The sequence below is a fragment of the Phaenicophaeus curvirostris genome, chromosome 3, assembly GCF_032191515.1.
Source record: "Phaenicophaeus curvirostris isolate KB17595 chromosome 3, BPBGC_Pcur_1.0, whole genome shotgun sequence".
NCBI classification, from domain to species: domain Eukaryota; kingdom Metazoa; phylum Chordata; class Aves; order Cuculiformes; family Cuculidae; genus Phaenicophaeus; species Phaenicophaeus curvirostris.
In genome coordinates, this window is record NC_091394.1 from 65837417 (window position 1) to 65864792 (window position 27376).

Here is a 27376-nt window from a genome sequence, read left to right on the forward strand (position 1 = left end):
GGCGGGCGGCCGGCAGCGCTGCGACCCGGCGGCGGCGGCGGCGACTGAAGCGCGCAGCCTGCCCCCCACCCTGAGGAGGCGGAGGAGCCGGGGCGCGGGGGCTCCGGCAGCATGAACATCCTGCTGGAGCTCTTCGTGGTGACTTTCCGAGTGCTCTGGGCTTTCGTGCTGGCCGCCGCCAAGTGGCTGGTGCGGCCCAAGGAGAAGAGCGTGGCGGGGCAGGTGTGCCTGATCACCGGCGCGGGCAGCGGCCTCGGCCGCCTCTTCGCCCTCGAGTTCGCCCGGCGCCGGGCGCTGCTGGTGCTGTGGGACATCAACACGCGGAGCAACGAGGAGACGGCGGGCATGGTGCGCGGCATCTACCGGGAGATGGACGAAGCCGCCCCGCGAGGTAAGCGCGGGGCTCGCCCGCGGCCGCTCCTGCCGGCCGGGACCGGGCTCCGCGGCCGGGGGACACCCCGGAGCGCAGCCCGCGCCCCGACAGCGGCTCCAAAAGCGGCAGCGAGCGCAGCCAGGCGAGTCCTCGCCCGCTGTGGTGACGCCGAAGCCGATAGGAGTTTTACTGTAGTAGAAACGCGTTCGCCGTTTCCCCTCCGCTGCTGGCTTGAACGTCAAAATCCGAGTAAGAACTTTATTTTCCCCCCCTGTTCTCTCGTCTCTCTTCCTTAGTAGCTGGAGATGGAGAGAAAGATGCGCTGCCCCATCGCGGCTTGCAGGTTTACACGTACACCTGTGATGTGAGCAAAAGAGAACACGTCTACTCGACGGCTGAGAGGGTCCGCAAGGAGGTTGGCGAGGTGTCTGTCCTGGTTAACAACGCCGGTGTGGTCTCCGGGCACCATCTTCTGGAGTGTCCCGATGAGCTTATCGAGAGGACCATGATGGTCAACTGTCACGCACACTTCTGGGTAATTAGAAAAATCTTTTCTCCTGCTCTCCTTGTCAGTTAATTTTGGAAAATTAACTACTGTTGCTTAACTCCCGTCTCCTTGAGTTTTGCGCTTGCTGCTTTTCATTTGTAAGCTTGCTGCTTTGAGTTTCTTATTTTTAACTTTTCTGTTTAACAGGGATGGTGTCTACTTAAAATTGATAACAAATAGTTTTAAATCAACTGTAGCCTCCTAGAATCCAGTGTTGTAAGTCTTGTGCCCCTTTCTGTAGCCCCAGATATGAAATCCTTTGCAAGCATAACCTCGGAATCTGCTTAAGGGTTGTGAATGTTAATGAATGACTTCTCAGCCTTCCTCCCATAGTTTTTGCCAGCATGTTAGTAGCTTTAAGATGCTGTTTTAATGATGGTTACAGTAGCAAATTTGCACGTGTCTAGAAAAAATACTTAAAACCCCTACTGGAAATGTTATTTGAATTGCCTTGGAGGCAAATTGTTCTTTTTGAAGGCTGGGAGGGAAGGAGAAAAAGATTTCTCAAGAAATTGAGCCAAGAACACTTTTTCAGGAATTTTGCTTATTTGTCCTCATAGTTTTCTCTGAAGGCTGCCAGTAGAAGTAAGAAAATCTTTGATACAGTTCCTGGGGTCATATTGCCTCCGTAACTAGCAGATCAAAGAACAAGCAGTGTGATCTTACTCATCTTGTCTGCCTAAACCTTGTTTTCCTCTGTGATTTATTTTTAAACATAGAGTAGTGTGGAGTTACATAAATTGGAGTGTTAAAGAAGGGCATGATGCACACTCGGGTTAGCATTAGCTGTCAGACTGAGCCCATTGTTAGTATTAAAACTGTTCTTTGGTCCTTCAAATAAGGTTATGAAATACACTTGCATAACAATCGAAGGATTAAGCAATCTGAAATATTCTTCAACTTAAGACTCCTTTGGCTGGTCTTACCTTTTCATAACAAAATTTTGTAAAAATGCCTCATCTTCAAAACTTAGAAGGCCCTCCCAAACCTAACTTTTTTAACATGGAAGTGAAACGCTGTTTCAAAATCCTAAAGGAGGCCCCTTCAAATCTGCACTGTGAAACACTTAATGGCAGAGCAGTATTTTTCCAATATATTGTAAAGCTTCCAGAGAGTGCTTAAACCTCAGTTCATATGAGATAGCGTGTTTATAAACTCTTTTGAACTGTGAAAGTATATTTTAAGGAGACTTAAAGTTTTGAGAAAGCTCATAGGACCTCTTACAACTAAGAGCTCTGCGTGTTCCCCTTTTGTAAGAGTTAAATTGATGCTTAAGCAAGCAGAGATGTGCACTAGATTTAATGACTGCTATTGATGTGGTTTAAAGGCTGAATTGACCAAGTTTCCAAGAACTCTAAATTATGACATCACCATGAATTAAAATATGGGAGGATCCTAAATTCTCCAGCTGTTCTTCCTTCAGGCCTAAGTCAAATGCTTACTTATAATATTGTTTCAGACTCTTAAAAAGCACCCTCTGTGTGTTCCCGGTCTCCTACACTAATAGGAAACTAGACTTAGAGCCCAATATCGCTGTTATTGGGTTTCCATAACAGTTTCATTCATATCTAAATGCCACAATGTGAAGTGACTTTGAAATTAAACAAATAAAAAAAAACACCCCAAGAAATTATTCCATGAAGGTATAGTTAGATCTGTACTGTGGAACTTGATATCTTGCCTTAAGCTTCTAAGGAGCAATCAACACTCTCTATATTTAATTGAGGGTCTATTCTTATATATAGTTCCTCTGAGTCCTGTGTCCTGCTTTGCTTTCCTTTTTATATTTTTTGCTGTTGGCAAAGCTTTTTTCCTTGTTGTCCACTTAATGATCCCAGAAAAGGTTGGCTTGACCAACACTGGGTGGACTTCTCTTAAAAGTAACACAACTTAATTCATAAGATATCATCTGAATCAGCTGATTCAAAGCCAACTTTTTTGATGCAAGTCAGTGCTGACTTAAATAGAACAGTGTGTCTAGATGTGTGAAGTCTTATACGGCTAGTCTTTTCCATGTCAGCTAAACTGGTGGTCCAAAAGCAAAGCTAATGCTCTGGGGCATTATGTAGGCTTTTAACTATTCTTGGAGGGTGTTTTGTCCAAAAAGCTGTAAATGGATTTTATGAAGACATGCATCTTCTGTGTAATATTGCTTCAGTAGTTAAGTGTCTGTACTTTCTGGGTTTTTGTTGTGGCTGTGTTTTGTGACAGGGGAAATTTTTCCTTGCCCCTTGATCATTAATCAAGCCTGTTAGCGTGCTTCTATGTAGAAACCTAAAATGAGACTCTCTCTTGTGCTGTCCCCCTAAAACATTTGAAATATGATTTATTGCCTGTTCTCAGTGCAGAATGCAGGTGATCTGAGCATGCTCCCTGTTGGCAGCTGTGATCTGAATGCTGCACAACTTCTGCAGTAGGTAGTGTCATGAAAGTCTGTCACTAGTTTGCTGTTATGACTCCAACTGAGCTGTGTACTGTATCACAAACTGGCAGTCAAGAGAGCCTTAGCAGCATGCCACAGCCCAAACAGATGCTTTCCATTTTGCTGACATTCATGATTTGTGTAAGCCTTCCTATGAGTGTTCTATATAAACATGTCACCACTGCATCATGTAGCAATTTCCACAGCATAAAATCCACTGCAGTATTAAAAACCTGTTATTTCATGCTGTGATAACTGGAATGCTTCTGATATTGAAAACACAGGGACAAAATTCATTCCCAGTTTGAAACAAACCAGCTCTGGCTTACTGTAGTTTGCAGATGTATAGAACTGTAGCAGGATTGGAACACTACCTTTCCTGCTAGTCTGTTGGAAGAATAACTTACTTGGCTGCACTTGCCAAATACTGGAACTGAACTTCAGCAGACTAGGAAATTTTCTTCCTGTGATATCTCAGGATTCGGCTTTGAAAAATGTTAAATCACTGTATAAGGTGAAGCTGTTGCTTAAGCAGTTTTAAGCAAATATAGGAATAACTTTCTTGTAATAATACAACAGAGGTTAAGTGAAGTATCAAAATACTGGAGGTTGGATCATGGAACTGTATTTAAAACTACTGTGCGAACTCTTGTTTCAGGACAATTTGAGAAACTTGTATTTTGACTTTATTTTTCCCCCTGGAAGAATAATGCTGTTGCTGGATAGGTAGGTATTAATATTGTACTTCAGCATGGTACCTGGAAAATCCCTCAGTATTTGATTGTTGGATGGGACTCATGGAGGGGCAGGGGCAAGGTGATGATCAGGGTCTGTAAAATTCTGTAACATGAAGGTCCTTCTGCACAGTAGATCTTCAGTATTCACCTCTGAGAGAACAGTGATATGTATTTCCCTGTCATGTGGATATTCCAAACCTTTCAGTTTAAAACTCTCCTCCTAGAGGAGTTCCCTTCAACTTGCCAAAAGGGGGAAGCAAAAGCATTCAGCTCCAGCTCTGTCATTTATGTGTTTAAAAAAATCCACAAAGAGACCAGGGCCCAGAGATTGAGGACTTGTGTAAGCCTGTCTTAACTGGAGTAATTGTTTATTCACTTAACATAATCAAGTTGTTTTGTTTTGGTTATGCAGGTGTATTTGTCTTTGTAGGAACTGAACAAATCTTTTAGGTGGCCTGACATTGATACAGGAGGAGATAAATACTGAGTAAAGAGGGAAATGTTACTCAAGTAATTATGGCACTCATAAATACCTTGGAGGAAAAAAGTTAATGCAGGATTTCCAAATCAAATACCTATTTATGCAGCTGCTGTAGTTGTTAGTCTAATTAGACTGACAGGACTGCTAAAGCTTTGGAAAATAATTGGCTTGGTTACCTGTAAGGTATCAATACTTTAGTATTGTTATTCTAGCCTCTTCAAGCTCACTGGTGTTAAATAAAGCTCACTTACACCTATAGTTTTATTAATTTAAATATGGAGGTGTTGCACTTGGTATGAACACTGAATCTTCCACAGCAAAAGCTTAGGTTATGTTTGAAGTTACACTAGGCTGAGTCTTCTGTGGCCTGTTGGCATAACAGTTTGATTTTTATCTTCATTTCTAGGTTTCTACTGCCTGTGATCAAATATAGACACAGTACTCCACTGACTGGTTAGCTAGCTGTATTTAATATTTTGGATGAGTGGTATTAGCTGCTTTAATGGATGTTTTTTAAAATTAATAATAACCCAAGATGTGTAAGTTTACTTACAAGGTTTAATCTACAAGTTCTTGATTTTTCTTTGAAAAATGAGTTGGAGCAAGTTCAAGAAAAACATGTGCATGTGATCCAAAAAGTGTAATCAAAACTAATTCTTCCCCTGCAAAATTATTCCAACTACATGCCACCAGTAAATTACGTTGGACAGCACATGTGGTTTGTATACTGTGGGACCATGCTGAGTGGTGAATACCAAGCAAAATGCAGTCAAGACTCTTAGCTATGGAAATAGAGATATTAGTTGTACTTAAAATTTCCAAGTGCTTTGGTAAGGTTCTGTGGTTCTTGCATTCTTTGGCTTATTTCTCAAGAAAAAAAAAAAAGGGGGAATCTATCAATTGAGGAAATACTATCTTCCAGATGCTTCCTCTAGGGAAACTGTAGTTTCCCATTTCATAAAGGGATGTGCTTAACACAAGCTTTAGAAAATAAATGGGTGGTTGTATTTCTGGAGCTTGAGTGGGCGCAAGACTGCGGGCTCAGAGCTTTCCTCACAGATCCATTTTACAGTCTACCAGCAGCTTGTCTAGCATTGTGTCCGGCACAGTTGTCACCAGCATGCAATCTTCTAATTTTGTAACCTGTATCTTGCTATGTGTCTGTATTCGTAATCTAACTTCATAGTCACATTTTGGTTGTAGTGATAACTTTCAAATAAATCGGTCTTTTACTGAAGGCTTTCCATTTTTTTCTGATCCTTTCTGGAAGGGGGGGCGGGGAACCAAACAAAATGACTTAGGCATCTAGGTTGCTAACTAAACGGTTTAGGTTTGAGCTAGACACAAGCAAGATTAAAAATTACTTTTCAGGCATTGTATTATCCAGAGGGTCAGCATAAGCATATTGTAATGGAGTAGGTGGGTCTTAGTTTCATGCAAAAAGCCCCCTTCTTTTGTAGGAATCATACAAGTTCAAGCACCCATAACTGGGATTCCAGAGTGCTGCCCACCAAACTGTAGCTGTTCTGCAAGTTATTAAACTGTAGCTTTCGAGGTCTATTAAAGCTGTTCAGTCATGGTTCTCATTGTCTACTGTATGTTGATGAGAAACAAGTAATTGTTTATCAAGAAGTGAACAAAACTGCTTGTAGCACTCTTGACTTGTTTAATAAGCACCACTTCCATCAGAGCAGTGGGAAATGCATATAAAAGATTCTTTGAAGGTATTGCTTACAATGCCAACTTTCCTACGTATACTTTCTGAACTAGGATATCTTCCTTGCATGGCAGAGAATGCTGACTTTTGTTCAAACAGCAGCTGAATTCATGTTTCCCTTTCTTCTCTTTAATGTGAAGCATTTGATTTTTTTCAACCTAGTCCATTAACAAATATGAAATGACTATTCAGAATGTCTTCCTTAAACTGCTTTGGTTACACCCAAGCTTTTGTGACAGTTGCTTTTAGGCATACTTTGGAAATTAATTTGCTGTGTTATTTGAAATGTGAGTGGAACTTGGACTGTCAAATGCCAGAAAATAGAGATTATCAGACTGTGACCCATGGTTTGCTTGTTGCGTGTGGATTGGTGTCCAAGGTGGTAGCATATGATGTGATTAGCCAGTTACTTCCATGCACTAAGTTGTCTGAAGCTTGAAGAGTTTAGGGGAAAATGAATCTATTTCACAGAAAAGCACTCTGAAAGTCCCCTTAAGGAAAGGAAAGGCTGGCCTGAAGAGAACATGCTAAGAATCTTAAAGTACTTGAAACATTTTATTTTTTTTTAAGCATTAAACAATTAAGTAGCTTGCAGTTTTACAGCCTTCTAATGTAAAGCTGGAGTTGCAATATAGCTTGCAGAGGTAAGGCACTTGGGATAATCTGTGACTTTTTCTGAGGGTCAGAGTCTTGTCAACAAACCCTAGGAATGTTTTCAGAATCATTAATTTACTGTGAAGAAGCAGGCCTGGATGAGTGATCAGTATGATGATTAAATTCCTACCTCTTATGGAATGAGGTAGATCAGCCAAATAAGCAAACTCTTCTGCACTGGCTTTGGTCTGATATTGTAGTGCTACTTGTGAACTATTTGGGGAGACAGGAAAACCTTGAATGGAATGATAGTCTTTGGAGTGGTGCCTAATCTTACTAGAAGCAGAGAGAGTGGCTCTTCACTGTTCCAGTAAAATACTTGGTCTGAAATGTTATGTGTATGCCTCTTCTCTTCTGTAGGTTAGAAGAACATTGGAGTCTGAAGTTCTACATTTTTTCTATCTACTGAGTAACATCCACTTTTACATTATGGAAAGCAGCTAACTAATTAGACCTTATTATGTTATTGCCTTTCTGTAATAACCAAGCAACTATAACATACTTCTAGAAGACATGCATGTTCATGTGCTCAGCTATGGAGAAAAAGGAGAGCTAATTATGATGTGGCTAAGTGTCCTGCTAACCCAGCATTTGCATCACTCCTTAAGACCTGTCTTAACTGATCTGTGTGGGTGAGCAATCCTTTTCTGTAGCTCTCAGTATCATCAATTACTCTGACTAGACAGGTTGAGGAAAGATAAATGTTGTGTTTTCTAGCACCATCCCTGCCATTTTAGCACTGCACTTTTTAAATCTTTTCTACTTTTATCTTTATCAGTTGTGAACTATTATTCTTTCCTAGTGGTTCTCATGCTTTGATTTCAGTTCTGGCGTTTTTCTTAGGGGGAGGGAAGGGTTTTGTTGTGTATCTCTAGTACTAAACTTTTCCACAGTTCTCTGTATGTAAAAGCCAGAGCTTCACTCTCTTGATAAACCTTGCTCCCTGCCCTTCGAGGTTTTCTGGCTATTCACACTGATAGTAGAACTGAGATATTGATACCTGTCTGCCTTTTGTGAAATATACTAGAGGCCTTCCTGCAAAGGTAAACTGAAGCTGATTTATATGTGATCCAATATTTTTTTTTACCTGTGGTTTTAGGCTTCTTAGTACATTTAAAAAAACCCAATTTTTTAAAATGCTGTTATAATATAGGTAAGTAGGCATGGACTTTGAGACTGGTAGAATCTCAGTTTCTGGGGTTTTAGTTTGAAAATAATATACATCACAAACTAGGAGAGAGTTACATCTGTGCTTACACTTCTGAGTGAATACTTTGTTCTTGTAAATAATTGTATTAGTATAATGATTTATATGCCAGTCAAATTAACACTTGACATGAGTGAGTTATCACAACTGGGATGGGAGGGCATGATAGGCCAAGGAATGCTGGAACAGCTGTGAAGCTGAGGTGGCTGCCTTGGTGTGAGCCTTTTGAAATTCAAGTTTGTTTGGCTGTTGAATTCTGCACCTAAATGTGCCCTGGTGCTGGTCACTTCTACCATCTGTTTGAACTTGTGTGACAGCTTCTTGAACACTCTTCTTTCAGTGCAGGTTTGGAAAAGTGCTTGAGCATATACTTGAGTAACTTGTCCAAAAATTTTTGTTGATTTAGGATGAAACTACAAAGCAGCTTAGTGGTGGTAGGCTGTCATGTGGGACCACGCCTTGAATCTGCATCTTTTCTTGTGCTACTGTTTGGTATTCATCGGATCCTTAGATGTTCAGCTCACTAAGCTGTCTGAAGGGTGGGAAGGAAATCTATTAATTTTCTTGGCCAAGTTGATTAGAATCACCTCATCAACATTTCAGACCTGCATTAGCCAGTGTGTGGGGAGTGTGATAAACCCACATAGCTGTGAACAGGATGTCTGCAACTGTCTAATGAAACCTTATTCTTGGAGAGATTTGCTAGGGTAGGATTTACAGGTTCCAAATAATTAAATAGTAATTAATAGTTCTAAGCTATAGCAAATTCACCACTGGTGTAACAGTCTGAATGTGACAACTCTACTTCTAAAGAGATTGCAGTGTTTTAATTACACACTATTAAAACCCCTAAAAGGTAAGTTAGTTTTCTGAACACATTGAATGATGTTGTGTTAACAACTTGAGCTTATTTGCCTTGCACCAATACTACAACTGCTGTTGTGTAGCATTGACAGCAATGATCTCTGCCTGCTGCACTATTTGACTTGTCTGGAAATTAGTTCTACTAATACTGTTTGAATGTGGGGCAAAACAGGCCAGAGCCACATTTCAGCTTGTGGGATATGAACGTAGTTTCCACAGACAGGCAAAGGAAGAAAGTATCTGTCTTTGAAAACTCACCTTCAGGGAAGTGAGTACTCTTGGTTGAAGTGCCTATGCAAGTAGAAACTTTTAAAAATGTTTTAGCTTCTGTTTTGGTCGCTGTATTGCCTGGAGGCTTTCTTGTCATTTTAGCCTTTGTCTTATGAAACAAAAATTTACCTGCTAAGACCCTTCTCTGGGAGGGTGGGGAGAAGTATGAAATAGAAACACCTGTTTTTCAAAAACCTAATTTACATGCATTTTAAAAATGTTGCTTCTCATTCAGTGAGCTACTACATAGTAAGTTGAAGCCCTCTAGGATATTACTATTGTTTCCTCAACAAACTTTGAAGCTAAATTTCCAGTCAACTTTAGTACTGCTTCATTTTTCTGTTTCCACTAAGTAAAGCTGTTTCATGAAAAGGGAAGCTTTCCTTCTAATCTTGCTCCTCTTGTGAGATACTCAGTTATGGTGTAATCACTTTCGTTTTATAAAAGTAATTGGTTCAAAACAATGACTTAGACTGAGTAGGTAAAGTGACTCAGCTTTCATCTGCATGTAAGTACAATAGGAATTGTAGTTCTATGGACACACTGGTCTTAAGTTATCTATAGAATGTGAGAGGCTTTTTCTGTATAGCCACTTCTTGAAAAGTGTATTACATAAACTGTAAAACATGAATGGTGACTTCATATTTTCCGTAAGTAGTTCTGACAGTACTGTTCTCTAGTAATTTTTTGGAAACAGGCACACTAAAATACCAAGTTTTACTAAATAATTCAGAGGATGACTAAGCTTATGGCAAGCTGGAGAAAAATGTGTATTTAAAAGTTGGCTTGTATTCTTGTTCACTGAACAAAATATTCTGAGCTCTTACCTAATAGTTGTTGTAAAATGAATTAATGTGGATTTTTTACTGATTTATATGGGCATGTTTTCATTTTTGTCAAGATTATCAAATAGCTGGCAATAAATAACTGCTCCAAATGGTTGGACATTTGCTGCGAACTTGTGCTAATGAAGGTGAGGGACCAATGTGTTTGTTACGCTAATGTCAACATAGCTCTGAAATACTACAAATCCTTTGACTTGGCCATTTGTCATCATATAAACAAAGTATCATTTCTAGTTACTTGACTTCAACAGAGTTTAAACCAGCTTTAGTGGAAAGCAGTGGCCAAGTGTTAACTTCTTATATCACTTGACCAGAAAACCCTTGATGTAATTTCAAACTTTACATTTGAATATATGCAATCTTTACTGACAAATCAGCTTGCAGAAGAATACTAGGTTGGTGGTGCTACTTACTGAGGTTGTAATTTCAATTTGTGAGTTTACAGGAGTGTAACTGGACTGTAACAGCCACGTTGGAGCTTTATATTAGTCTTAGGTACGTGGAAAGTTGAAATGCTGACATGGTAGGTCTGAGCAGAAGGATTAATTTTCTCTAAACTGCATGTTACTTTTCAGTGGTTGCTCCCAATCATGTAATACTTGCTTTAAATTTAATAGTAATTGTGGTTTGCTAGCTACAATAGTCTGAGAGTATAATGAGATTAATATTTGTGGAGAATAAATATTAACTTGTCTAATGAGATGCCTTTGGGTGGAAGGGAAGAAGTCAGCTTTTGAGCATGAATACTTTAAAAGCTTCGGTTCTCATACTTGGTTATGCCTTAAATTTGTGCTGGCTGAAAAAGTTTGCATGTCTACATTTGTTCCCAAGTTCCACTTCATTCTAGACTTGTATCTCGTTTTGCAATGTAAGGCAGACTAAACACATAGCTGGACCTCCAATAGCCCTCTTAGCATGCCGTCTTACCTACTACTAATACTTTTCTAGTCTTTAAGATTATTTTGGCATTTGAAATCCAAACCAAACATCATTGATAACTGATGTTCTGCACTTCTACATTTCTCAGTCAGCAATACTGTCTTTTTCTCGGTCCACTGCTAGCTGTTGATAATGCAGTACGAGTGATCTGTGAAAGCTTTAAAATCCACTGAAATTCAAACCAAGTAGAATTGACTGGGAGGCCTCAGAATAGCCTTTAAAAGCTGCTAAGGAAGCTGTAGCTGGAGGATATCTAATAGCTGGGGGACATCATTAGTTTTTGAAAACGGTATGGTACGTGTATGTTCTGGACTCAACTGCAAATACGTTAATTCCACAAGAAATTCATTTAGGTGCTCTGCACTGCTTCATTGAACCCTCTGTCTATCTGAAAGGACTTAAGACCAAAGGAGAAAATGAAATGGAAGTAGAGCAGACACTGTTTCAGACAGAGCAGGATAATTGATTACAGGCAAGGTCTCCTGGAGGAGAAATACCAGAGAGGTATGGCAGAGGAGTCAGCATCTCTTCTAGTTAAAGATTCTGTGTTGATAAACTTGCAGTTAACATAGGGACAAAGAGTGCAAGGTCTCTACTCCTTATGAACTTCTTCCTCTGTGAGTGTATATAAACTCCCTGCTGAAATGGAAAGTCACAGAACAGTTGAGGTGGGAAGGGACCTCTGGAAACCATCAGGTCCAACCTCACTGTGCAGGCAGGACCAGCTAGAGCCAGTGGCCCAGGATCATGTCCAAATGGCTTTTGAATATCTGCAAGGATAGAGACTTTTCATAGCCTTTCTGGGCAACCTGTGAGAATTATTTCATGCAGTTATGAAAAATGATTTGCGAGAAGTGGAGGGAAGAAATACAATTATACAGTTAGTGATTTTAAGTTATATATATATTGCTGTAAATATATGAAGTTGGTGTGCTTTTATGGTAGCATGTATACAAGTATATTCATTAAAAGGCGGCTAGATGCTTCCACAGAAATGGATGGTGGCATATAGTCCTTGGAAAGACACTTTACAGAACAGGCCTGACATCTGAGGGTGGAAATCACTTAAAGCATGTAAATCTAAAATCTGCTTTCTCTTAGGAAGAAAAACTATAAAAATTCTTGAGAGCAGAAAAGTGGAAACTGCATACCACTAGCATAAAGGCTGTAATTTCTACTTGCTGGAGTAGAAATAACAAGGGTAGTTCGTCTTGAATACCTGAACTTCTTCATGCCCAGAAAGCATATAAAGTAGTGGCCTCTCTAAACAAGTGAAATGTTGCTAAAGAGAAATCAGGGTCACCTATGGCTGTGTTATATATACCTAAACCCTTGCCCTAGGTAAAGGTGTGCTCAAAATCTAGAGTGATGCAATGGTGAGAAAAGCTTTATGTAAGAGAGCTGGGAGTTTGATTAGCAGCAGAACACTGCAAACAGTAGGTATTGATACCTTTTCCACCTGGACTCTCAAGAAGGAGTTGTAGCATTCTTGAGTATTTAAAGTTCTCTTCAGACAAGAGGGAAAACAAAAAGCTGTTTTCTGCTTCAGTTTTAGTTTCTCAGTTTGGGGTAAGACCACAGGAAATGAAGCCCTTAAAAGAAAAGGGGAGAGGGAAACAATGTAATGACATAAGGCAACAGTAACAAGTTTTCTGTAACAAGTTTCTAGGCCTTGTCAACAAACTATACAAAAAGCAATTTAGCCAGGCAAAGCTCATTTGCCTTAGGCATGGCATAATTAGTTCTAGTAGTAAAGAGTAGAAATCATGATTAATGTTTGAGAGATAACTACTGGTATTAGTTTCTTGTGATTTTCTTTTTTTTTTTTTTTTTTTTTAATAGCATTACTAATCTTTACTGTCTACCCATTGTAAAGAGCTTTGTGGCACTAAGTTCTGATTAAGGAAACTACTTAATTTGGTTTCAGCTCTCTTCTGATAGACTCAACATGGGTTGACTTCATGTAAGAGGAACCACCACAAAAAGTGAGCCATTCACAGGAAACGGTGGTAAATATTGGATTGGGAAGCCTTAAGTCTTGTAACTGGACCCTAAATACTACAAATGCTAAACAAAGTGGTAATGTAAATACTTGTTCTTTGGCAAATGGCATGACAGATATTTGTTACTATTAAGACACACACCTATGAACTTCAGTAAATATGATTTCACTTAGTTTTGTATAATTTCAGTGTTTCCAGCTGATTAAACATGTAGAAAATGGGAACATTAATTACTAACACAAATTAATAATGAACTAAAAACCAAACTAGTAATTCAAGTAATAGCTTATGTTTTTACTAAGCTGAGACTTCATGTACTTCAAACCAGTATTTCGTGCAGGGAAGATTTTTCTTTTCATTCCACTCTGCATTTATATTATTGCTTGCAGTTTCCTTTCTGTTGAAGCAAGGTGGTAACTAGTAGAGCAGCTGAAATAAAATCAGTGAGATGGTGAAAAGTCTTTAATGAGCAAGATGACTCACTTTGGTTCTGGGTGCACCTATATTTGTGGAGTTCATTCACAGGGTTACAGGTTTGCTGGGTGCTAATAAGAGAAAAAACATTGGAATATATTGTTCTTTGGCATATTAAATGAATATACAATGGAATCCTTTAAAACATGAAAAAACTTGAAGCTAGCCAAGATAATTAAAACTTGTAAAGCCTGTGCTTTTCAACGAAGTATCTCTTTGTGCTGAGGTAGCATAGGAATATTTTAGATCTCTTGCTAAATACTCACCCTTAATGTGTAACTCAATGCTCAAAAATACCAAGACATGCAAACTAAAGAAGAAAAAGAGAGGGAGTTCTAAATTAATTTTATCAAACCAAAAACATTTTGTGACCATTGATTTAACTGTAGTAAGTTCAGCAGAAATAGCTGATCACGGTGCCAACAAAAGGTAACACAATGTTAAAATGCACAAGGAATTGGATGGAGAACAGCCCTGAAAATGCTATAATTTCCTCAAGTAATCAATAGTGGGTCTTCACCCTAATTCTAAGTTTGTATCATTCCTTCTAAAAAAAGAAATGCAGAACCAGAGGAAAGTTACAAGATGGTACAAAAAGTCTCTTTTACTGATAAAGAGAAAAACTACAACTGGACAAACTGGAAAATTCTCATGATGGGTACAAAGATTAGATGCTTATTTCTCTGTAAATCGAATCAGGTTTAAATTAACTGATGTTGGTTTTTATTGTGAGATTTCTTCAGGGTGTTACTTTATTTTGTTATCCTTTCCTCTTAAACTGGGTAGATCTTATCTGCAGTTTTGCCCTACCTACAAATGTAGGATATCCAAAGTACTGGGGGGTGGGGGGGGGTGAGTGTGGCTTTGCTTCCTTGTTACTCCATTTCATTATAGACTTCTGTTTCAGTCTGTCTTGTTCTTCCATGAACTTCTGGTTGCAAGGCAACTGTAATATTATTGCTGTGCATGTATGTTAAGCATTAACTATTGCAGTTCAATATTAAAGGAATCCCCATCACCCAAAACAGTGGGGTTTTATGTGAAGGACAAAGCTTTAGCGAGAAATTGAAGGTTGTGTTGCCTGCCAGGAGCTAAATAACTAAAGGACTCTTGGAGATGAAATATTGGAAGGTCTAACTTTTTTTGCTTTCAAAGCAGGGCCTGTTCAAGGGACACTTGAGGGCAATCCTTGAAGAGTTTCATTTCATGCTTTTAATACAGCTGTCTATGGAAGCTTGGCTTGAGTATGTCTTGTATCTTCTGACCCTTTTTGCTCTGAAAGGATATGGGTAGACCCATCAACAGTCCACAGAAATCTGTGACTTTCTATGTTCTTACTTTAGAAAGACAGGGTAATTCCAGCATACTTTATCATTTCTTTATAGTGGAAACTGAAGATAAATAGCACTAATTTCCACAGCTATTTAAACGTTTGTGTAGACATTGGCTAATTATCCAGAAGAGGCCCAGCACTTCTTAAAAACAGTCAGCAGAGACATCTGAGCTCCTTTAAATCAGAGCTTTGGTCCACTATGTTAGCAAGGTCAACAGTAGTTGTAGACTTTTGTCTGCCTTCCATGTTCAGACTGTTACTGGCAGACCCATGTCCTTTGTGCTGTTATCTCTCTAGTATTCAACTCAGAGTTGATATTTTCATGTAGTCCTAGCACAGTTACTAATCCCACCCATATCTAATATTTCAGAGATGCTTTTATAATTGAATTTAAGACAGGTGTGGAGAAATATGGGAAAAATAATTGAGATTGTGCAAATTATAAGATTACTGTTCTCATTGGAACCAAATAAAAAAGCTATAAGGAAAACAAAAGGCTTGTAACTGTGTGCTTTGGTGCATGAGAAGGCATTTTGGGTATTATAACCTCTAACTTGAATAAACTCTTTTGAGAGTTACATAGTTCTAGGTTATACTTTCAAGGCCTCTTCCAAAACTATTTGGTGATGGCTTTCACTGTTATCCTGTAAGTGAAGTTTTACCTTGTGTTTATAAAGTTTATTTAAAGTGCTTATCTTCTGAAATAAGCTGGGTTGTATGGCTGTAACTGAAAATAACTTCAGGCTATTTACTGATAAGCTTACTGTGGGTTGGTTCTGCCTTTCAGGCAACCCTCTCTCCTCTTTAACATACAGTAGTGCGTTAGTGCTGTGCTATCTGGTTTGGACAAGCATACTTTAAGGCAAGGCTACGCTAGCCTGTCTGCAGAAGAGTTAGAGGTGCTGTTTTGTCAGACCCTTTGTGCATTCATTCTCGGTTACTGGAATAGAAAGGAAAACTGGGGCATGTGGACATCGCTGAATTTTGTTCTATGTTGGAGTGAGTGGCCATATCCTACCCTGCATGGAACCTGCAGCTTGTCCTATTGTGGTCCATGAAGAAGAATGAGAAGAAAAGAAGACTGAACATCCATGTTGAGAGGGAAAGAGGATGTAATGTGTTTTCAACAAAAACTTGGAGCAGCATTTTCTCATGGGCCACTCCGTTCCTTCATGATAGTAGTTACAGGATTAGCAAACAAGCGCAGCAGCAGTCTTTATGAACTCTGGTACCTTAGTTCCCAGAGTAGTCTAGATGAGTCCTTGACTAATCACACCAATTTTACTCTTGGAGTGTGGTCAAATAGTGTTTAACATGAAGACAAACCAATACATTTTACCCAAATGCTGCACTTGTTAGCACTGTTATGGGGCTGTCCTGGCAGTCAGGAGTAGCTGTGGCTTAGGAGGAAATCTCTCATCTGTCAAACCGTTATGCTACTGTTGTAGGTAACTACAGTGTAAATACTTGCCTGTTTTGATCAGCCCTGGAAAAATAATCATGCTTGATTCCCCCTTACCTGAAGTGACTGTATGGAAAATGAGCTGTTTCTTTGGCATAAAGGAATTTCTGCCTTACAGTAAAGCCATCAGAATAGCTTAGAAGGGTTATTGATGGAAGGCAGAAAGTATGAAAAAGATGGCTTTATTGAAAAATACGAACTTTTATGTTGGTACCTGCTTTATTTCTTTCTTTGATATAAAGAATGCTTTCTAAACACAAGGTGGCATGTAATTTTCTACTTTGTTGTGAATTCTGTGTTCAGTTTCCATTATCTTGAGCTGCATACAACTAACATTGTCTTCTGTGGATGCTTGGTTTCTACTTTAAGAATAATTAATCCAAAATGTAATTAAAAAAATCGCTTTCCCAAACAAAGTATTTCTTCATATTCTCATTTGCTGTATTTAGACTAATTTGTCTTGACATTGCAGCTGTGCTGTTCATTGTGTTGCACAATCTTTTGAGTTTTGTTTCATTAAGAATGGAACTAAAGAATTTGGGGAAGGGGAGGGAAGAAGTGCTAGACTGTTAGAAGTTAATTTGCCGTAAAGCAAAATGTTGAGAACAGATTACGAAAGCTATGAAGTGACATGTAAATGCTTGTTCAGTTTCACACTTGTGAAAAAAAAGTCATTAAAGCTGTGTGCACATGAAATAGATGTTTGGTTACGGCTACTGGGAATAGTTTGCTCATACTGGTATATTCAGGATAATAAAGGAAAAAAGGGAATTGATGTCTAGGCCTAAAAACTTCAGGGTTAAACTAGTTTGAAAAACAAACTTTATTCTCTGTTTGGAATAGCTTCATATGTTTTATCTGTCAACCTAGTTGCTGTATCTAAACTGCACTGCAGGTTAGAAAGTGTACGTCTGCACTATGCTTTTGGGGGTTTTATTGTTTTCTAAAATTCCAAGTGAAGAGGAAGCTTAAACTTGTTGAAGTTGAACACTTCATAACTTCCCTGATTCCTCACCTTGATGTATCACAACACAATTCCTTTCATCTGGTATATTCTACTGACTGGTAGCTCAGACCTTAAGTACTTAAATGTTTTGATTAAATGTCTTCCTTTGCAGCTGTGAGAAGTAAAACTGAAACCTTAAGGATCAAACCAGAAGGCAGATAGTTTGATTAAATCACTTGAGTTGACTTGAATTATTTTGGGGGCCTGGTTCATGACCTCTAATGCCATGGACAAAACACATTGCTTGCTTAGTATCTTCTAATACTTTTTTTTAATGGAGGATTATCATGTCCATATGTCATGTTGGAAGACTAATGTGGACTGTGCTACCTGTTCAGGCAAAGTCCAGATGTGAAGGCCACCCAGGAGGCATTTTGCCCTGAACCAGTCAAACTCTTAACTAGTTTCTCAGCAGCATGACAAGCACATAGGAGACTTCAGGTCTGGTAGGCAGATGTAGCTGAAGCTGAAAGAAACTAGAAACAAGAAACTAGGTTGATCTGGTTTATGTAACAGGCAGAAAAACTGGGAGACCAGAGTATGGAGGAAGCTACTTGGATCAAAGAAGTGGGCTGTGCCAGAAGCTCAGTAAGAACACTGATTTTATTTGGGGATTGCTTATACCACGAAAGAGAATAACTTCACTTTGGGATTGTTTTTCCCAGCAAGAGAAGGCTGGGAGGAGCAGTGGGCAAGCCTTTACTTGGAGTCTGGAAATGCATCCCCCCATAGGGTGTGTCTGCCTCTGACAGTGCTTGTTTTCAAGCACTGACTCCCAGCTGTAGCAGATGGCTGGAGGATGGCAGCAATGAAGATGACTGTGTCTTCCATTTAGCTGAGATGTTGGTAGTTAACTGTTAAGTTTTGTATGTATGATAGTTGTGTTATCCTTACAGACTGCATCAACTTCAGGATTTAAATGGATTTGTGGGATAATGTTCCCTGACAAAGTACAGGGGCCTGCTCTGAGCAGGCTGTTTCAGAACACTAAGATCTTATGTGAAGCTTTCTATGAATTGCTAATTGTCTTCAGAGCAAAGTAGCTGTGCTTTTTCCTATGTGGCTGTAAATGGCCTTTTAATAGTCGACTTATGTGAAGTGACTGTAGTTCTGTTGCTGGGAGTTGTTCAGTCTGCACTTGAATTGCTGAAGACATTACCCAGAGTGTCCTTAACAGGGTTTATGTCACTTACCAACTTCTTCTTGGTTGAAAAAGGGTTGCTTGAGCTACAAGCTCTGAAAGCTCAATCTTTGTAGTCTTTATGCTTTGGAGGAGTGCAGCATGGTTCGGTGGGCTTTCTGAACTTTACTGCTCTGCAATTGTTCTGTGTTTTTTCCCATTTCTATATATGTCCCTGTGGAAATTCTCTTCTTCATGAGCTGCAGGTAAATATAGACATTTATGGACACCCAGTTATAGTTCATCATCTTTCAAAAAAAGAAAGTGGTGCCATAGTGAAGACAATAGAAAAAACAGTCCAATAAAACTTGGTGCACTTACCTGTTTATCTCTTGGAAGCAAACATTGATTCATGCTTTGAAGTGGGGGAGGGAAATCTGTTACTACTTCTTTCCCTTCTTTCTCTCCCCTAAAGCAAACTCCAAGGTGAGTGCCCCTTCATTTCTGTAGCTGCTGTAGTTTTCAGCCAGAGCTTCAGTCTGCATTATCAAGCTTTCTGGCAATGGGAGGTGGCAATCCGTCATTCTGTTGTGATGTGGACAGATAACTGAGACATAAGTGGAAACTGCTGATGGAGCTGACTAATGCTCTGGAGGGGAGTAAATTGTTAGCAGGTCTGAGTTGGGAGCATGGATCTCTTACAGGGGTGGATGGAGGATCAGGGATCGTGTACACACAATGGGTGTTGGCATGCGTAAGGCATACTGCAGATAAATAACACACTGTGAAACTTCAGTGCTATCCCAGTGAAGCCTCTCACCTTTTCAGAAGGCGCTGCCCTGTGATGACTGGGCTTTGTTGCCATGCAACATAGGAGGAGAGGCTGAAACTTCATGTGCCTGGCACAGATCAGTTTAACAGAACTAAATTATTGTTTGAGGCTCTATATAAGAGGTTTAGAGATCCCTGCCATGAGGAAAGAAACAAATGCAAAGCAGCTTGCTCTTAGATTATTTTTTATAATTAGGTTCGTTATGCAGTTATGACAGAATCCAGGAGTTGTATTAATCAACAGTAGAAAAGGCAAAGAGTCAGGAGGTCTGTTAATCTTCTATCATCTGCCAGCTGTCCAGTGAAAACTCTTTTGTGTGGTGTTAGGAGGTCTGGATTAGTCATTTAACACCTGCAGGCAAAAATGTTGTACAAGAACATGTGAAAATCATTAGAGCAAAACTGTCCTGACGTCTGTGATTGGAAAATGCAGACAGCATAAGAATGGAATTAGATGGATTCAGCTGTAGCTTGCATGTCTTTTTAAGAATGCAGCTGACACAACTCAGACCAACAATTAAGCAAGTAGCAAATACTTAAGAGGCATTTGCATGTGGTGAATTTGGATCCAAATTACATGGGAAGACCAGGTTTCTAGGAGGGCTAAGCATTTGTGGTACACAGTGAATTAGAATAGAGTAATAGCTCTGTCATGAATAGATTTATATATTTGCTAGGCATGTTTGTGATTAAAAAACATTATCTGAAGTTCTTTGGTAATACAAAACTTCTCTTGTACTCACTGACAGCCTAGAAGCTGAAGTAAATAATAACTACGCATAGCATTTTACAACTTCACTGATGTTTTTAGCCTATGTAGTGCTCTGTTTAATGCTTATTTAAATGAAGAAAGTGTTGAGTCAGCTTCAGAAAACAGGTATGGCAAAGGTAGGTATCCTAGCAGAGGTGATCTTTTAGCAATGGTAGGTGGCCTCCAATTGCCTTCAATATATCACTTAAGACTTAATTTTTTAGAGGTGCTAACTCTGACTTGCATTTTTAAACAGAAGCAAACTTTGTTACAATCAAAGCATAACAATTGGAGGCTTAAATCAGTTTCATCTTGAGACTTGTTTTTGCTTTATTTTGTTTTATTTTGAAACTTTTAATGAGGAATTGGTAACAGAAATGTATATCTTCTTTAGTTAAAGCATTGCTTATGAGTACTAACAAAGGTGGAAAGTGAGTTATACTAATAGATTTTAGTGTACTTTTACTGATGTTACTTTTTACACATAAAGTTCTGCTATTTCTTTTAATGTTAAATGTCCAAGACAAGTTAATTAGATAAAACTAACAATATCTAACTTCCAAAACATGCTGTCAATAATTAGAACTGATAATCTGCATTGGTCTTAACGCGGATGTGCTGTATGGTGTAATTAAACACTTTGCATTCCTTTTTCTGTCTTTAAAAGAAGTGACTTCCATTTTGGGGTCAAATTATCTCCTTCTGATAACTAGTCTCTTGCAGAAAAATAAACATGTCTGAGCTCAATTGATCCTTCAACCTTACGATTTCTGGAGATACGATCCTTGCTGCCTTGCTGTCTGAATTCACAAACAAGCTGTGGATTTTCTGTTGGCATTTTTGACAAACTCAGAAGTTCAAAACCCGTACAGTGTTCTTGCTTCTAAAGTCTTGATAATAAACTCAGGCAGAGGTTTTGAACACTTACCACTAATGTAGTATGGTCATGATGATGTGGTGTTTTGTTTGTTTGTTTTTTCTACTTTGTAGACCACTAAAGCATTCCTTCCCAAGATGCTGGAAATGAATCATGGACACATTGTGACAGTTGCAAGTTCCTTGGGATTGTTCAGTACTGCTGGAGTGGAGGTTTGTTAGACTACAATTAACAATAAATTTGGCACTTCTTGCTTAGAATAAGCTTGCTTTGTGTTCTTAGCCCAAGAAAATAAATTCAAATCTTCAAAGACACTTGGAAGCTGTGGTGCCAAGTACCATATCAACACATAGCTCCCTGTGAGTGGGATCTGCAGGACACTGGCAGCTACAGTATTTGCCTACTTTGTAGGAGGACTTTCCACTTGGAATGAAAGCTTAGAATGGCTAAGGATTTCAGAATACTAAATGATCTTTCAATTACCTGATAAATTTAGGAACCTGAAAGTTGCCCACTTACCTACCACTGTCAGGATCTTCAGAGCTGAGCTTGAAGCTAAAGGCAGGGATTTTTGGAAGTCATGCTTTCTGTTTCTGTGAGGAAATAGCTGCCAGTCTTCCTCTTTCCTGAATGTCTTGCCTGCTTTCCTAGGCTCCCAGCTGGAAGCACTAGGTTGTCTACTTGCTAGTAGCTGTTAGAGAACACCAGTTTGTGAGACTTGTTCAGTACATAAAACTAGGTCAGGATTAGAGCCTATTATCTTGCTTTTTGAGTCATTAGCACAAATGCAAGTGTGAACAAAAAGCATTCACTAAGTGAAAATGAATGTCTAATGGAATAATGGTCATATTACCCCATAAACACAGGCTTATTTGCATATAGGTAAGGTTCAATCCAGGACATTAAATTGGAGTGTTTCATAACAGAAATGAATGAAGGTGTTGTAACTTATGGCTTTTCAGAGATTTACTATCTTGAGAAAATTATAAAGAATTTCTTAGATTTTGGGTGTGACCACCAGCAGAGGTGGGCACATGCAACAGAAAACTCAAATACTACTGCTGTCTATGAAATCATTTTTTAATGTTGCTGAACTTGGTATTTTTAGATACACGAACTATATCCTCTTCTGAAAATAATACACGCAGATCTCCATTATAGTTTCTGTTGAAACTAACCTTAAAAATAAAGCATTTAAGATTTTTTCACCTGTGCACTGCCAACTCTCCAAGGATTTTCAGATCTGACCCAAACCTGGTCACTATTGGGTATCTCAGTCCTCTGTTGTAACATTTAATATTAACCAAACTTGTAACTGGAGTAAGTTGTCATGTGTACCTGCCTGATTCAAAGAATCAAATCCAAGGTAATATTCTCCTACATTAAGATTTTGTGCTTTCATGATTCTGTGCTAATTGCCTCAAAAGTAAAGTGATAAATGAGTTGGTAATGCTCTATTCAGCGGGTGTCTTTCGTTGTTGCTTTGAAAATCTGTACAGAATCACCTCAGATGCTTTGGCTTTGAACGTGGATCATATCTGTCCTATTTTAAGTTGCCTTTTTCTTCTTGTTCATTGCCAACACAGGATTATTGCGCCAGCAAATTTGGAGCTGTAGGTTTCCATGAGTCTTTAAGCCATGAATTGAAGGCTGCTGAAAAGGATGGAATCAAAACAACTTTAGTCTGCCCTTATCTTGTGGATACAGGAATGTTCAGAGGATGCAGGATCAGGTGAATAAAATTCTTCTTAAGCCCTGCTTTTGGTGTCATAAAAGGACTTGAAGGTACATAAACTGCTACCATAAAATACTAAAGTATTGTGTGCTTTATTACATCCTAGTGTGATCTGTAATCCTGACTCAAAGACTTTCCAAATTCAGTGAATATCTTCTGCTTTTTTGTATTTGGACAATACAAGTTTTAAGCTGCAGTCTTTGTAACCAATTAGCGAATATATTTTAAAAAAAAGACTGAAGTCTGTTTGTTGTTGTGTTTGGTTTTTTTTAAGAATGGCTCAGCCAGGGGAAAAAGAAAGTGAGTTGATGAACTCTTCATTGAGGTATGCTGTCCTCCAGGTATCTTATTAATCTGTCTTAATCAAATATTTCAGAAAAGAAATTGAGCCTTTCCTTCCACCCTTGAAACCAGAATACTGTGTGAAGCAGGCTATGAGAGCAATCCTTACAGACCAGCCAATGATCTGCACGCCTCGCCTCATGTATATGGTCACCTTCATGAAAAGGTAAGAGCTAAAATGCAAGTTTGTTGGCAGTACAGTCTACAGAATACCAGCAGAGTACATGAGCAAGTCCACCTTTTGGATATAAACATTTCCCAGCCGCACAGACCATAGCTGCAGTTTTGTTAAAATTCATAGTTCTTCTGTGGCTTTCAGGAGTATGGATTGCTTGCTTGGGAAGCTCCATAAAACTGACATCCCCTGTATCCTTGTTTTACTGTTGTATGTCCCATCCTCCTTCTATTCTTAGTCTTATTTTCTTATCGGCAGACTTTTCTTTTGGGTACCTCTTTAGAAATAGAGCATGAGGCAGCTTCCAGAAAAGGAATCTCTAGTTGTTTGTCTCTAGAACTATTGTGCTAGACCCTGCCTGCAGATTCTCTAGGATTTACAGAGATAATGGTAGATAAAATGAAAATCTGCACATTGAGAACAAATTTTCAGAGTCTGAGTTTAGAGGAGGGGTATTTGAAGAAATTATCTGCCTTGTTCTATCTAATACACTACAGGTTTTGGGTGGGGATGCTGTTTAATCTGTAAGCAGGCTGACATTTCAATGATGCAGGCTAATATAGGAGTTGGCTCAAAGATGCAATATCACTTGCATTCCACTTTATAGAGAACAGCTTCACAGCTGTCTGAGGTGGGTTTTTTTTAAAAAAAGAAATAAATCTGTAGTGTGTTAGAGGGTCCTTTCAAATATAATGATGCTTTGTTTTTCTCCTTAAAGGGATGGTTGAAACTGAGACCCTTTGGTTTTTATTCCATTTCCAAGCAGTGGTTCTTCTCCCTCAAGTCTCTCCTGGTTGACAGGCTCACCAAAGACTAGAGGAGCCTTCACCACTCATCTTTTTCCTGGAAGAGAGTATGTGTGTGGCTCTTCTGCCAACAAATCAGGGCCATTTTCAGCATCTTTAAGAATCAGCTTCTTCAACCAGAAGCTCAGAAGGTGCTTCGTTGCTCTCTGCATAAGCAGTGCCCTATACAGCAATAATCACATCAAAGGCCCTTTGGGTTGTCTTTCATTCAACACTTTAGCTTCCAACAGGGAGATCAAAGCTTCTGCATAATCCATGCCCCAGGCAGCAGCACTCAGATCAAAGACCCTCCACTGGCTACTGCACAAGCAGTACTACTGGCAGCAAGGACACCTGTATCAGTGACATCTACTTCTCAGTGCTTCAGTGGTCATTACTCCTAATGGCTAGATTCTGTGCATTGCTTTCCACTGAATGTCTACCACTATTTTCAGGGGCTGAGGAAATCCCAGCTTAGTCTTTCACCCTGAGTACTGTACTTGAAACAAAAGTAATATTTTTTGGATGTGGGAAAGGAGGGTATGTAGCCAGGTGACATAGTCACCTCTTGGAATTTTACTTGGAGGGGGGTAAAAAGGAAATTGCTGTCTTCACTTCAGACCTCTCTTTTTTGAGGATGAATTGAGCTTAGGATATAAGTCAAGGTTGTTAGACACTTGGTGATCAAAGAATGGCATTAACTAGCACTAATCCCGTATTACAGAATATCTTAAATGTCTGATGACCTCTGCTGATATGGCTTTGAGCAGACACTTTGTGTTTAGTAGGCTTTCTGTGATGCCTTGCCACCCCTGCCTTTAAAACAAGCTATCACACTGTCTGTGAAGAAGCATCAGGAAATCTGATCTAAACTGGAGGCATGTGAATGAATAGCTTTCTCCTTCTTTACTTGCCTCTGTGGTTGGGATTCTAGAATTTCAGTTTTCCCTGTAAGTATCTTTCCAAAATAAAAATTCATTAAATCTCTTAGGAAGCCTCTGCAATAACTATTAAGTTGCTTTCAAGGAGATGAAGTACATAGTGTAAGCAAAGGGTTTGTTTTATGCTGTCCTCTAACTATTTTATAACCTCTTTTTCACAGTATTCTGCCCTTTGAAGCAGTTGTATGCATGTACCGGTTTTTGGGAGCAGACAAGTGTATGTACCCTTTCATCGCTCAAAGGAAACAGGCTACAAACAACAATGAAGCAAAAAATGGAATTTAACACTGGTTTGATGGACTAACAGTTATAGATGAATATGATAATGTTACATGACTGAATTGTGAAGTGCGCTTGTATCTAGCAGATGCAAGTGTCAACATCTTACTGTGGCATTCTCTGGGTCCTAAACCTGTGTATTGAACTCTAAAAATCAATGATTTTTATATACTGTAAATAAAACTGACTAGAGTAATGGAAAATGTGATAGGTAAGCAAAGTGAATTTGCAAGGTAGCTGCCACCATTGTCCTTTAGAATATCACTGTATGTACAGTAAAGTAGTCTTACTACTTCTTGTAGGGATGCACTGTGTGATATCTCTTCCTTAGCCTGCCAAGCTTTTTAAGAGCTGTCTCCAACTAGAAGATGCAATGTTTCAGAAATTCTTTCTCTATGTTGTTTGGGAAGGAGGAGAGAGGGAAATCTGAAGATTTTAAGCTACTGCTTGTGACCGTTTATCAAATTCAATGACAGTTTCTGAATGCATCTCTTCACTTGTTCACCTATGCTCTCTAAAGGATACATGGCCAAATTGTGGTGTAATTCTCTTTTGTAGCAATTGTGTGTGTTCTATTTAAACGAAGATGAAAAATATATGCTGATTCAAAGGCAAGTGAATGTGTCAAATACTCATGGAGCAAACTAGTACTGGGCATCTGGTTTTCTAGGAATGCAGTCAGTGATTTAAACTGACATTTTGCAACTCACTTGATTTGAAATATGCTCTGTTCTGTTTCCCTCTATATGTCAGGATCCAATCTACTATTATGGACTATGTTTCATTTCTTCCTCCTCATTCTTACTTCCAACAGCGTTCTACCCCCTGAGGAAACTGTTGTATTAAATTTCTCTAACTGGACTTGTGCCTAAAAGACAAAGCAACTCAGCTGACATATTGCTTATGTAAGTGCTGGTCGTATGCCAATTATTAGCAAAGGAAAAACAGCATAATGCCCGATGCAACTCTACATGTGGAATATGGAAGGGTGTAAAGATTTTTTGAGTTCTACTCACATTGTAGAACAGCAAATGACATTTTTACAGTATTTCATTTTGTAAAGTGAACAATTTTGTGCCTTGAATAATTTGGTAATCTGTATTAGTGAAGTAAAAGTGAACTTCTACCTCTGTATCTTAATGTATACCATTTACACTTGTAAACTACTATTGGACAAATTGTGATTACTTTTTTAGAATGTTGTGTTAAATAGTGACCAATGTCTGTGGTTATTAAAGTGAGCCACTTTTTCCTTAAAACAGTGACTGCAGTGCTTGCTTGAAAGGCTGAATTAATGCAAACTACTTGTTTGTTCCGCAGCTCTTCACTATCATCACAGTTCAAATATTTGTTGCTCAATTCCTGTAGCCACTTTGTCAGCTACATGGTTTACAGTGTAATCTCTTAAGTCTATCAGTAAGTACTGTGAAATTAGGCTTTAAGAGCTGACAGTTTTATCTCATTTCTAAGTTCATCAATGAATTAATTGGTCAAAGAACTTCTTCAGAATATTAATTTTGGTTTTCTATGGAGCTTTGTTTAGGTCTGCATAAAAATGACCTGGTGTAGGTAGAGTTTTGGTGAATTTAAATGTAGTTTCAGTGCAGCTGCACTTATTACTACCTATATATAAAGCATACATATAATATAAAAAAAAAGTATCTGTGTGGAGAATAGTGTTGTTAACTAAACCTGTTTAGACATTAATCTAAAGTAGAAGAAATTGTTTACATTAACCCTTACTCCAAATTCCATGCTCTTCTGAAAAAAGCCTCTTAATGACTTCCCCAGGGCCAAATTAACTCCCATGTTCTTACAGCAAAGTCACTAAGAGCAAATACAACAAATTTCATTCTGTTACATGGCATAACTTTAATGCAGGTTTGTTTTTTCTAAGATGTCTCAATCTATATTGCTGTCAGGGACTAAAAAGTGACTTTTAAAATTTGTTACTCAAAACACTTATTGGCCTGACAGAAAAGGAAAAATAGGAGGCTGACAGTAATATCAAGTCTCTATAAAACATCATACCAATTCACAATGGTTATAGACTTCCTCCAAAAGCAAGTTTCAGGGCTTGTAGATTTCTGGAAATATCACATCCATCTCAGTTCTTCAACTGTGTAGCTGAGGGGTGGCTTGTGACTGGTGTGCTCTGTGAGCACACTTCTAAAACTTGTTTAGACACTTAACTTTTTATTTCCTA

At 38.8% G+C, this 27376-nt stretch overlaps 1 protein-coding gene across 2 annotated transcripts; it reads left to right on the forward strand.

The window, feature by feature from the left end:
- The first annotated feature begins 62 nt into the window (after window positions 1-62).
- Window positions 63-25879, forward strand: RDH10 (retinol dehydrogenase 10). Of its 2 annotated transcripts, none has more exons than XM_069854267.1 (6): window positions 63-391; window positions 670-908; window positions 21027-21125; window positions 22500-22645; window positions 23025-23156; window positions 25053-25879. In XM_069854267.1, the coding sequence occupies exons 1-6, from the start codon at window positions 112-114 to the stop codon at window positions 25174-25176; spliced, it is 1020 nt and encodes a 339-aa protein (XP_069710368.1). In that variant the 5' UTR covers window positions 63-111; the 3' UTR covers window positions 25177-25879. The 2 variants fall into 2 exon arrangements, with proteins under 2 accessions (XP_069710368.1, XP_069710369.1); XM_069854268.1 differs by having other exon boundaries at window positions 64-391; window positions 673-908.
- Window positions 25880-27376: the final 1497 nt, after the last annotated feature.